The sequence below is a fragment of the Eulemur rufifrons genome, chromosome 12, assembly GCF_041146395.1.
Source record: "Eulemur rufifrons isolate Redbay chromosome 12, OSU_ERuf_1, whole genome shotgun sequence".
In the NCBI taxonomy this organism is placed as follows: domain Eukaryota; kingdom Metazoa; phylum Chordata; class Mammalia; order Primates; family Lemuridae; genus Eulemur; species Eulemur rufifrons.
In genome coordinates, this window is record NC_090994.1 from 14517418 (window position 1) to 14530291 (window position 12874).

At 38.4% G+C, this 12874-nt stretch overlaps 1 protein-coding gene across 3 annotated transcripts in view; it reads left to right on the forward strand.

Moving 5' to 3' along the window:
* The window catches only part of DLC1 (DLC1 Rho GTPase activating protein), a 337791-nt gene that overhangs the window by 183495 nt on the left and 141422 nt on the right, over positions 1–12874 (forward strand). For 2 of the 3 annotated variants that reach the window (XM_069484935.1, XM_069484938.1), the window contains exon 1: positions 8060–8346. The exons of the other annotated variant lie outside the window; for it this stretch is intronic. In XM_069484935.1, coding sequence (XP_069341036.1) covers positions 8208–8346 — 139 coding nt within the window. In that variant the 5' untranslated portion in view covers positions 8060–8207. Of the gene's footprint in view, positions 1–8059; positions 8347–12874 lie in introns of those variants that run through there. 3 annotated transcript variants of the gene reach the window in all.

The window sequence follows — 12874 nt, forward strand, 5'->3', positions numbered from 1 at the left end:
TTCTATTTCCCAGTTCTATCAATTCCATATATTCCATGAAATGCTTATTCATAAAACCAATCTATTTCTCAATTGGGTTGTTTCTATTTTGCTTTTTGATTTGTAGAAGTGCTTTATTTATTATAGATATTAACATTCTATCAGTCATTTATGTTATAAATATTTTCCCCAGCTTATCATTTTGATTTTTTTTCACCCTCCAAAATGCCCTCATGCACCATGTAGTTAATCTCACCCCACCCTCACCCCATCCTCAGCCTCTGGCAAACACTGAACTGGTCTCTGTCATTATAGTTTTGCCTTTTGTAGATTTATCTATAAGTGGGAAAAAGTGCTATTAATATTATCATGCAAGTATTTGTCAAAAGAAATATTATTTCTAGGAGTGGAATTAGTTGGTAAAGGTATATTTAACTTTGGAAAAACTTCCAAACTGTTTGCAAATTGGTTGAACCATTTTACATTCCCATCAGCAATGTCTAATAATTCCAGCTGCTTCATGTCCTCTCCAACACTTAGTGTGATCATTCTTTTAATTTGAGTATGTAATGGTTTCTCAGTGTGACTTTAATTTGCATTTCCCTAATGATTAATGAGGTTGGGCATCTTTTCCTGTATTTACTGGTCATTCATATATCTTCTTTTTTGAAGTGTCAGTTCAAACCTTTTGTCCATCTGTTAAAATATGGTTGTAAGAAGAAGAAAATCACAAACTTCTACAAGTCTTACAGTTTTTCTTACAGTTTTACTACATTTAGATCTATGGTCTATGGTCCATTTAGAGTTAATGTTTGTTTTAGGTGTGAGGTAAAAGGTTGAAGTTTCTTTTTTTGCTATAGGGTTATTCAATTGTCCCAGCACCATTTGCTGAAAAAGATTATACTTCCACACTGACTTACTTTGGCACCTTTATTAAAAAAGCTCAACTGGCTATGTAATATGGATCTATTTCTAGAATCTTTATTGTGCTCCATTGGTCTGTATTTCTACTCTTAAATCAGTATCACCCTGTCTTGATTACAGTAGCTTAATAGTAAGTCTTGAAATCAGGCACTGTAAATCCTCCAGCGTCATTCTTCTTTTTCAAAATAGTTTAGGCTCTTTTGAGTCCTTTATATTTCCACATAAATTTTGGAATCAACTTGTCAAACAAAAAAACAACAGATAAAAACTTGCTTGAATTTTGATTGTTTTTGTGTTGAATCTGTAGATTATTTTGGGGAGAATTAACATCCTGGTAATATTAAGTCCTAAAATCCATGAACCTAGTGTATCTTCTCTGTTTATTTGGATCTTTTTAAATTTCTTGTAGTAATGTATTATAGTTTTTGGAGAGATGAAATATCTCTCAATATTTCATATTTTTGATCATGTTGTAAACAGTATTTTCTTGTTTTCATTACTAAATTTTCATTACCAGTATATGGAAATATAATTGACTTTTGCATATTGATGTTCAATCCTGTGACCTTGCTAAAGTCACTTTTTATTTCTAGTTAATCTGACTAGAGATTAAGCAATTTTATTGATCTCTTTAAAGAACCAGCTTTTATTCTTCTAAATTGTTTGTTTTCTTTTTTATTTTTTAATTTTAAATAATAAAGTGACAAGATATAAGGTATTATTTTTTTTTTCATGTCACCTTGACTTTTCTTTTTTTTTTCCCCCCCAGGATATTATGAGGGTACAAACATTTTGGTTACATTTTATGTCTTTCCCTCACCCAAGCAAGGATTAAAGGCAAAAATTGTTTGTTTTCAATTTCAGTGGTTTTTGCTTTTATCTTTATTGTTTCCTTTCTTCTGCTGTCAGGTCCAGAGCAGCCTTTATTCTGAGACTAATTTAGCTCCACTAGTGAGGCCTGACTTTTCTAGGGATTCTACCCAATGCCCCATATTTCATGAGGTCGCTTAACACTGGCTGGTAGGAACACAAACTAATTCCAGCCTCCTGTGAGTTCCAGGAAGTGACTGCCTACTGATTTCCAGCACTTTGTTCCTAACCTTGAAGAGTTCCTTTTCATGCCTGTACTGATCAGCCTTCAACCAAACATTTGGGAAGATCCCCCTGCAGAGCTGCAGAAGTCACTCTTTGTACTGCTTCATCTTCTTCTGTACTCTGCTCTGCAAATTCCGGCCACTTCGTTTTCCCTATACTCTAATTAATCTCTATCACCTCAAGACTGCTGGGTTATATTTGCTTTTCCTCTCTTTACTCTGTGGCCCAAAAATTGTCCACAGGCAGAGAGTTGCGGTTGGGACAAGGGTAGGGCTCATCTGGTTTTATTTTAAACCTTCTCTTAGAGATCAGGGTCCTGAATGACCTGTCGTGCAATTTCTGAAAAACAATTTGTTTTTTTTTCTTTTTGGGTATTTGTGTGTGTGTGTGTGTGTGTATCAGCAGGACCCCTTCATTCACAGAAGCAAAGTTTACCTGCAAACAGCCTTTTACTAAAACATTCCAGCCCACTGGTATTGACAATGGTTTGGGTCTTATCACAATATATGATGTTTATTAATATTAATACTATGGTTGAAAGATGTAATCAATAAATTATATTAATGTAGAGAAGTATCTGGATTCCTTTTGGGTCTGAGTTTTAAATTATCCCTGCATGGATATACTTGAGTATATCATACAGCCATTATCCAAAGTTGCCTTTCATTTTATTATTAGAGTAAGCATGTTACTTGAGGTGAGTGATAATTATTATAATCCAAAGGGTGGTAACATCTGGCATTCTTCATGGACATTTGTGGCAATGAGCATACATGAAGGTAAAATAAAACATTTGCATTTTTTTCTTTCTCAGAGGAAAGTCTTATAATTCAGAATCAGCAAGAGGTTGATATTTTTATCTCAAGCTCAATAAAAAGATATATAAAATAGCTAGTATAAATTGGAATAAACACAATTTAAGAGTAGTTCAAGTAGTCATAATATACTCTAAATCTGAGTGAGCAGAGAAAATTACAACGCTATGGTTTTATGTCAATGCTGGAACAGTTTAATAATATACTGACATTTTACACTGTGAAGAGCAAAAAGATAGAAATATAAAAGGATAAAAGAAGGAAAACAAATATGAAAGGAATAAAAGGAAATGAAGAATAAGAGGAAGAAAATTATCTCCCCCTAAAATTTTAACTGTATCCAAAATTTATTTTACTATTGCAATATAAGTTGTAGTTATTTATTTTGCCTTATTTTTAGTGTGGTATCCTTGCCATATTTCTATAAAAATTAGAAATACTTTAACCTTCTGAAATTATGACATAGCAGAAAATCTGAAATTATGACATAGGAAAAAAAATCTAGGGGCATCAGTACATCCTCTTTCCCTTCTCCAATATCTTTTATTTCCTGCCTGTCTGCTAAAAATTTCCATATAGAAAAAAATAGAGTCAATTATAGAAAACAGAAGAGAAATAAAAAGAATAAACCCAAACACACAAATGAAGAACTCCAGAGAAGGATGCTTGATACAACTTGAAAATAGCTTAAGGAAAGCCTTAAAAAGGCCAATTATATTTACTAATAGTTAAAATTCTGCTCAGGTATTTTTCAGAAGTGGCATGACACCATCTAGCCCAGCAGAGTTGTTTAAACTTTCTGTTCCACTCCAATAGAAGGGGCACCTCCCCCATATAATTTTGATATCCTCCACTCCCATCCCCTTCCCTTGACTGGAATGATCTAGTCAATCCTCCTCTTAAGCAACTGGGAAAAGGCCATGCCAAGATCACAAAGCTGGCAAGGGGCAGAACTGAAATTAAGTCTTCTTTCTCACAGGCAAGGTGATTTTTCTTAGCCCAAGTGGAGATCTTATGCTTCAGAAAGCACAGGTAGTATCTGAGATTCAGCAGTCATAAAGGAAATATGATATTGTTGCATAAGTCAAGAAGAAAAGGAAATCCTTCCCTCTTCCGTAATATTCACTTCTTGTTTCGTTACATCTTTTCCCCTTATAGATTTATTTAACAGTATGATTCCGAACAAGTTGATTTTGCTCTGAAAAATAGTGTAATTTTGGAATTTATCAGTAGCTGTAGAGCAAGTCTCTGAACTCTGATCGCTAGTTTCTGTCAGTAAGATTTTCTGAGCAAAGAACCCCAATGTATACATTTATATACAAATTATATCTATAAATCACTGTACTTATGTGCTTTGTACATTATACAAAAATGGAAATAATTTAAAAATGATACTCATAGATATAGATATAGTTGCTAGGATTTTCTGTCTGCTTTCCAGGGAGAATTTCGTTTGGAAGCTGCTTGAACCAGAATCTCTAGCTTAATATACAGACTAGAACCCCTGCTCTCCAGGGATCTGGAAGAGTTTGCATAGCATCCCTTGGTCTAACAGCAGCTCTGCCAATGGCCAAAACTAACCCTTTATCACAAAAATAAGAAAGTGCAAAGCTATCAAAGCATACTGTCATTTTTCTCATTTCTCTTCTAATTCCCAGTGGGATCTTGAAAAACCAATGGACTCCTTATATTCCCACTTTCCGCACCCGCCAAGCTGAGACAATACTAATTATCACAAATTGTTCTCACCTCTCACTGTCACACACACAAAAAAACTGGGATATTTGAAATTTGTGGAAGTACAACTTGAGGACTTATGCTATAAACAGTAGATTCTAAAAAGCACTTTTCTGTGTGCACATTCTAATGGCCTACCAAGAAAGCAAAAAATAAGAATAATTTAAAACTGGCTATATATTAGAATGATTTTTACAGCATCCCCATGAAATGCGGCCAAGATTCATCCATAAGGAGTTGAAATATTCTCACAATGAAATTTGGATTTAATGAGTTGTTGGAAAGGAAGGGCCAAGTTGCCAGCCTCACATTGGGCTATGGTAAAATCAATAATTAAGGTCTGCCTTGATCAAAAACATTTAGCTGCATTTCCCCTCCCAAAATAGACTACAGATAAAATTTACATATATGAAGTTAAGTGTCCTTAAAAAAAAAACAACATAAAAACCTCTTAGATATGTTAGGTATGTGGATCATTCTACCTAATGGAACCTGTACTAAGAATAGGTAGGTTTTCCTAATACCTGCTGAGATGAGCAACATTGAAGAATTGAGAGTATTGTCCTAGAAAGGGACAAAGGGAAGGAGGGCTGTCTTAGAACACTTTGGAGATCAGACCTGAGTGCCCTGTGGTTAAACAGTGTGCATTGAACTAGACCTCAGTTCTCTTGGTTCATTGTCCTTCAGTTTTCATAGTTGGAACCACCTAAAATCCATGTACAGACTCAGACTTCTTCCATACCCAGGGTCCAGTTGGTTAATCTATTTGGCTAGGATTAAGGACCATTAGTCCATAGCTCAGTATCAACTATGTCTAGATAACACTAATGGGTCACTGTCATTATTATCATCATTAATTTAAGACCAGTCAAGTTGATTGGGAAGCTAATGAGCTTTGGAAGCAGACACTCTGAGTGTGAATCTGGATCTGCCACTTACTATCTGACCTTTCTCAAATTTCTTCTCTCTAAGCTTCAGCTTCTTCATCTTATAGGAGGACATAATAACACCTGTACTGGCTGGATCTCTGATGAGTCATGGGTCTATATACAGCTCTAGAAGCATTTTGTGGTTCATGATAGATGCTCAGTAAATGCAATGTTCCCTTTTCCTTTCTGTGTTTGGGTACAGTAAAGCTTCCTACCATTACAGTTAGTCACTTTGCAGGACTCAGTCACCTGTTTATATTAATGCTGGGAATGACTGTATGTCCCTGACTTTGTCATCGATCTAGATTGGAAATTTAGATCAATGGTCAGTGCCTAGGAGAAGTTAGGAATCCAGGCTGCATTTTTCTCTGTGCTCCCGTAACACTTTGAACATGCTTCTATCTTGAAACATATCCCACTATTTTGAAATTATCTGTGGCCAATATGATGTTTCCTCCTTGAAGACAGAGTTGATATATTATTCATCCTCAAGTTCCTCAGGCCTAGAACAGTATATGGGGTAGCCTCCTACTCATGTTATGGGTGCGTCATGCTGTTTCTCTGCAAAGGGAGTCCAGATGGACTTGTCCTGTTCATCTTGATCCAGGAGGACTTGAGTCAATAAGGTTCAAGGTACTCAGACCTCTTAGAAGGAGAAACACATACATGTATACACACACACACACACACACACACACACTTTGGGTACTTTGTTTTCAAACGAAACCAGGTATTAGGCAACTAATTTTTTTTGACATTTTTTAATGGAGAATGTTCACTTGAAATTGGTTCTCACAGGCACAGAGATCTACATACTTCAGCAGTTAGTATTAATATTTATTCCCTCCTAATTAATGCCCAGCCCAATGATAAGGCAAAGAAGTGGATATTTACCAAGTAGCATATTCTTTTTTTTTTTTGAGACAGAGTCTCGCTCTGTTGCCTGGGCTAGAGTGAGTGCCGTGGCGTCAGTCTAGCTCACAGCAACCTCAAACTCCTGGGCTTAAGCGATCCTACTGCCTCAGCCTCCCGAGTAGCTGGGACTACAGGCATGCGCCACCATGCCCGGCTAATTTTTTGTATATATATATATTTTAGTTGTCCATATAATTTCTTTCTATTTTTAGTAGAGACGGGTTCTCGCTCTTGCTCAGGCTGGTCTCGAACTCCTGATCTCGAGCGATCCACCCGCCTCGGCCTCCCAGAGTGCTAGGATTACAGGCGTGAGCCACCGCGCCCGGCCAAAGAAGCATATTCTTAATTGGGGAGACTCATGAGCTTTAACAGTTTGGGAACAATACAATTTAGGACATATGGGTTATTACAATAATAAGCAGTGGTACTAGTGTTAGTTAAAACTCATGAGCACAATCTCACTCTTTTCATAATTATTCTTTGTATAATTAAGTTGTCAGAGATATGGGGGGAAAGGATTCATGTTGTAGAAATTTGAAGACTTGGGAGATCAGTGTGGGTTGAAAATGAATTCATGTATAAAAATAATTATAGTAATAATTAGCATTTGCATGGTGTCTTGCAATTTACAAAGTGCTTTTACAGCATTATCTCATCTTGCAAAGGTTATGAACTAGGCCTTAGATACTATCTTATGCCAATATTAAGATCTCCTGCCAAACCTTGAAAATTATAAGATGGGATTTGGGGGACAGTGAGAGAAGATTAATAATGCATGCATTAAAATGCAGAAAATCTGCCAAATTCATTGGCATAGAAATAGGTTTATTTGGCATTTTAGAAACTCAAGAACATATCTTGTAAAAGAAGTAGTTGGTCCATATTTTGATTTCCCAGTGTTTGGCACTTTTTTTTTTTAATTCTTTGGAGATGAGTTTTTGATGTGCAATTATAATGATGAAGTTCACTTACTTGGAACTAAAAGGTCACAAAACCAAGGAATATTTGAACCTTATTTTGAGGCAAAACCTAGAATGACTTGATTAAACCCCTGAATGCAAGTATTAATAGAAGGGTAGTTAGAGGGAAAATAAGAGGGGCTGATCAAGATTTTGTTTGAAACCCAGGTATCCATGTCTTAGACTCCAGATTGATTCGTAGGATGTTCATTCCAGCCGTATCTTCTTCCCACAACCACAAGGAAAGGTTGAACTTTCAATCTCATCAACAGCCTAATCTAAAACGATGAGTTTATAAAATACAAATGAGTTAATGAGATGCAAATGATAATGAGACTTAACCTTGAACGTTGAAGACAAAGCTACGCACCACCCCCCCCACCCCCCCCCACCCCACCCCAGGCCCCAGTCCCTTTCCTGCCTCCTCCCCCGGCCTTGCCTTTCAACATGCGGGGTTACCTAGATTGCCTGTAAAGGAGGGACATGCTATTTAACAGACCAGCATCCAAGCATGGACCCAGGCGAGTTACTGGGTTACACAGGAAGCTGGAAGCATCCAGATAGCCCGGCTGCAGCCGAGCGCGGGGCGAGGGCGGCTCATTGGTAAGCCTTTCCAGATGTGGCCGCCGCGTGCGCTTGGCGGCGGGCCAGGAGGCGCCTGCAGTCGGCGCTGCCGGGGGCCGCAGTGCCAGCCGCAGTGCCGGCGTCCGGAGGGCGCGGGGCTAGCTCTCGGCTAGCCCCCGGGACCCCGCGCCCCGGCAGAGCCACAGCCCGCTGCCGGTAAGGACAGCTCCGGCAGGAGCGGAACAGGATGGTCGCAGCTCCCGTGCTGCACTGAAGTTGATCGCGGGGGCATGGGGGACCCCGAGGCCCACATGATGGCTCGGCCCCCGCGAGCCCCTCTCCGTAGGTCCTTTAGTGACCACATCAGGGACTCCACGGCGAGAGCCCTGGATGTCATTTGGAAAAACACCAGAGACAGACGTCTGGCAGGTAAGAGGCGGAGGGGCGTGGGTGCAGGGAGCCGGGACCAGAGGGGTTAAAACAATTTCATACACACAATTATTAACTCGGATCATTAACGATCTCATCAGCTGCGTGAAGTTCATTACTTAGGGCAGTGTGTTCAGTCTCCGTTTCTCTGGTATTTAACGTTTCTGGAGTGCTAGGGGTTTTATTTGTTTGTTTGTTTTCTGTATTGCCTCTCTGGTCTGATTAGTTCTTGATAAGGTTTCCTGAGAGTTGGGTTTTGTTTTGTTTTGGTTTTAACCTTGAAAAGAAAATCAAGGTCCCTGTGAGAGTCAGGAAATCAGTGGTGATGAGCAACTGCAAGCAAAAGCCCTGGGCTCTGTGGGGCTGTGTGAGGTCAGCTTTGGAGCTCTCCTGGGCGAGGTGGCCTGGCATGTGCGCAGCAGCCGCCCGGCAGGTCTGTGTGTCAGTGGGAGTGATGGGCCCTGCCCAGGGCAAGCCTGCCGGTATTTCCTCTGGCAGCCTGGAGCTGCTCTCAGCTGCAGGAGGGTATCAGGTATGCCAGAGCAGGCGTTTGAAATATAATAAAACATAAATAAATACAGTGGTGCAATTCAAATATTCTAGGGCTCATGTGACAGCCACCAAATGGCAGACTGTGTCTGTAGGGGTATACTTCTGCCTGGTTCTGGGTGTTTGGAAGAGCATTCATACATTGATATAAAATAGTTATCTCAACATGCTGTGAAAAACTCTCTGAATTCAGAAAAGATATCGAATAGTGTTTATGGCTCCTTGTTTGCTCTCTAAGTTGGTGTTCCTGTGTCATCTACGTGGATGGGTCAAAGATTATGTTTTCTTAACCTTGTTGGTTAAGCCAGTTGTTTTTCATATACTGAATGAAGTTCTGAATTGTTAAAAATATTAGAAGTGGCCTCTTGGGGTCACTTGGATTTCTGTGCTGTGTTCGTGATAAAAGGCCATTTGACTTTCACATAATTATCCTGACATGACTTGAAGAGGGGAAGTTTAAGGTGAGTGATTGTGAGAAAGCGGATTATGAAGATAACATCCTAGTTTCCTACCATCATAGTTTGTTGCGCATGAAAATCTTTCTCTCTATTAAACTAAACAATATCGCCCACGACTTGAAGACTATGCAATGTCAAGTCTAACCATAAGGCAGGGGAGAGAGAGCAAAATATTTTAAATTTAACCATTTTATTATTGTTTTAAAGTAAAATGTGGCACCTTAAATCCAACTTTCCAATTTGTTTTTTTTTTAATATTTTTAAATTAAAAAAAATTTTTGTATTATCTAGTGACAATTTGCAATTGGCCAGAGGAAGTTTAAGGGATAAGATACGGGAGTATAAAATCCACAACTACAATTCATTGACCCCTAGAAAAGGTGGTCCCTTCATTGTCTTATTTGATAAATCCGTTACCACAAATGGAAAGAGTGTATAAATAATATCTTATTAAAGATAACATTAAAAATATCTTATTGTGGTTTAATATTTTAATTTGAGAGTAAGACTAAGTCAAATATTTCTGCTTCCCTGACTTCCTCTTATGTTGTTATAAAGGAAGAGCTTTTGACAGCTGATGACCTCTAAGAATGAGGATATTGTCCCTGAAAAGTTGCTATCTCTTTCTTCTCATTTGTCTGTTATATATTAATGGTATATTTGGAGTCAAAACATAGCAGCGGGTATAAACATATTAATGAAAAACACTTAGAGAAAAATGGGTTGGGTGTGTGATGGCTCATGCCTGTAGCCCCAGCACTTTGAGAGGCCGAGGTGGGTGTGGCTTGAGGCCAGGAGTTTAAGACCAGCCTGGGTAACATATCGAGACCCCCTTGTCACTACAAAAAATAAGAAAAATGTGCTGGGCCTAGTGGTACATACTTATAGTTCCAGCTACTTGGGAGGCTGCGGCAGGAGGATTGCTTGAAGCCAGGAGTTGAAGGCTACAGTGAGCTATGATTGTGCCATTGCACTCCAGCCTGGGTGGCAGAGCAAGACCTTGTCTCTAAAATATAAAAATTAAATTAAAAAAAGAAAAAAGATTACTTTTTATGTGTGATGAAAAATAAAATATTTCCATGGCTCTAGCAACAAGGAGGATTTTTGCTGCTCTAGGTTCCCCTGAGAGAAAGAATTCTTTATGTTGCCTGGCTTTTCTAAGAGGAATATGGACCTCTGAAGTAATTCACACAGTGGAGAATCCAGGTACTATATTTGAAAAGAAAGGACTTTGGCTATGACAACTGACTTGGATTACTGAGGACCTGGACACTTTTTGTGCCTTCTCCTTTCTTGGCTCGTGGTTCGAAGTTCAGTTAGTCAAATGGAGATTGATTTGGTGCACATCCAAACCTCAAGAGCACTTACTTCCATCCCTTGCCCTCAAACTTCTCCTCTGCACTCAACCCTCCCACTTACCAAACACTAAATAATAGCTCTTAATGATCACCAGAAAGTCTCTTCTTTAAACACCAGAGAAAATCTTTATCTATATCATACCATATTGCCTCCATGTGCAGAATGGAAAGCAATGGAAAGTCCAAGCCTCCCTTTCACTTTATGTTGTGAAATTAATGAGGTAATGAATAAGAAGTGTTTTGAAGCCTGTCTTCTCTGCGACCATTATTCCCAACCCCACAGGTATCCTGTCTTCTTTCCTAAGAGCAGAGGATGACGTTGAGTTTTCAGTGAATTGGAACTTTGAGGATGACAGTGGTTGGCCGATGGGGTGGGTGGACAGCTCTTGTCTGGACAAAGTGTGCTTCCCTCTTGCAGGTCCTCTGTGTCCTCCCCTCCCTCCTCTTTGATACACGGGCATTATGGCATCAGAGTACATTACATTGCAGAGAACCTGTTAATCCTTACATAGAGGGCCTCTTAGCCATTTTTGTGCCAGTGGATCTCTTTAGCATTCTGGTGAAGCCTGTGGATTGCTTCTCAGAATAATGTTTTAAAATATGTAAATAAGATATATAGAATTATAAAGGAAACCAATTATAGTGAAATATAGTTATCAAAGTATTCAAAACACAAAATTGTGATATAGTAGTATAAGATAAATGAATTATATAACAGGATAATGCATTTAAAATATAGGGAAGGAAGTATGAGTTAAAAGATAGTTTTCAAGTTACCAACATGCAGACCGTTGTTATTTAGGTAAATTAAGAACATTAAATTGTGCATTAAACTGATCTTTGATTCATGTCTTGTCACAAACCATTACAGATAGAGAATACTGGAACCTAATGTTAATATCTGGGTTTCCAGTGTGTGAAACTGCAACTTTACCGTTTGGAGCATGAATGACTACAATGCACAGAGTTGCCTAGTAGTTGCCCAGCAAGGTTACAGGAACATTTTGAATAGAAAAATGGCAATCGTGTACAATCAGGAGTGGATCTGACTGTGGAGTAACTGTAGAGTAGGGATAAATGTAAATCATGCTTTGTGATATCTGCAACAACCATAATGTAACGTGACAATGTCTGGTTTTTATTGGTGACAAAGTCAGTTTTTATTGGTGACGAAGTCATAGGGACAGGTAATACCATTGCAAGGGGTCAGGACAGTTTGACAACATTCATAATCAGAGGAAATGCTAAATTCCATTTCAAGTTTAGGGAAAATTAAAATGTAATGTTTGCTCACCCAAATTCATGGACCCCCTGAATGTCTGTTTAATGCTTACTGTGGCTTTCAAATACTTGTAGTCAAAAATTCTCATAGACTAAGATGCTGGGCTGTCATACGTGAGCTGGCTGGAATTCCTTGATGTTTATTTGACAATGCTCCACAAAACAAGTTTGGACTGATATACCAATAAGACTGCCTCTAAGGAAAAATAAAGGAAACTAAAATTAAGGATGGAAAGAGTTAAAGGGTCTGAAAGTAAGGCAAAGCCCAGACTACACATGCACAGTAACTTTCTTCACTTTGGACAGCAGAATGAATAAATGAACTGAAAGAAATGAAATATTAGTCTTTATTTAACAACATCTAATAAGGTGAAAACTGCTAATACCAAGGGAAAAGTTTTCTAAAATTTTGTAATGAATATTCTATAAATAAAGATACATATAGCTATAATTTCCCATTTTCCCTATGTCTGGCGACTTTGGGGATACCCTGTAGTATAAAACACACTGATGTAAAAAAAAAAAAAAAGAATCTGTTCTCTCTATTAGGGAGACATGATATATGAGGGAATAAATCTAAATGCCTCATCCTGGTTGAGACCCCTGGCATGGCATTACTTCCATAGCTAACCATTTAGGAGAGGGAAGAAAAGCTGAATTGCCTATGAAGAGAGCAAGAAAATTTAAGCAAATCTCAATCCAGGTGAGATTCAATGGACATAAAATAAATTCTTCAAGTACCCACATTAGGTTGGCTCCCCTGGGGTATTTTGTTGAGTGTCCAGTATCTTATGTCTTTTGTGAAATAGATTTTTACATTCCCGCTGATGAGGTCTCCAATTCACTAGCAAAATGAGTGCTTGACACGCTCTGTCGTACATT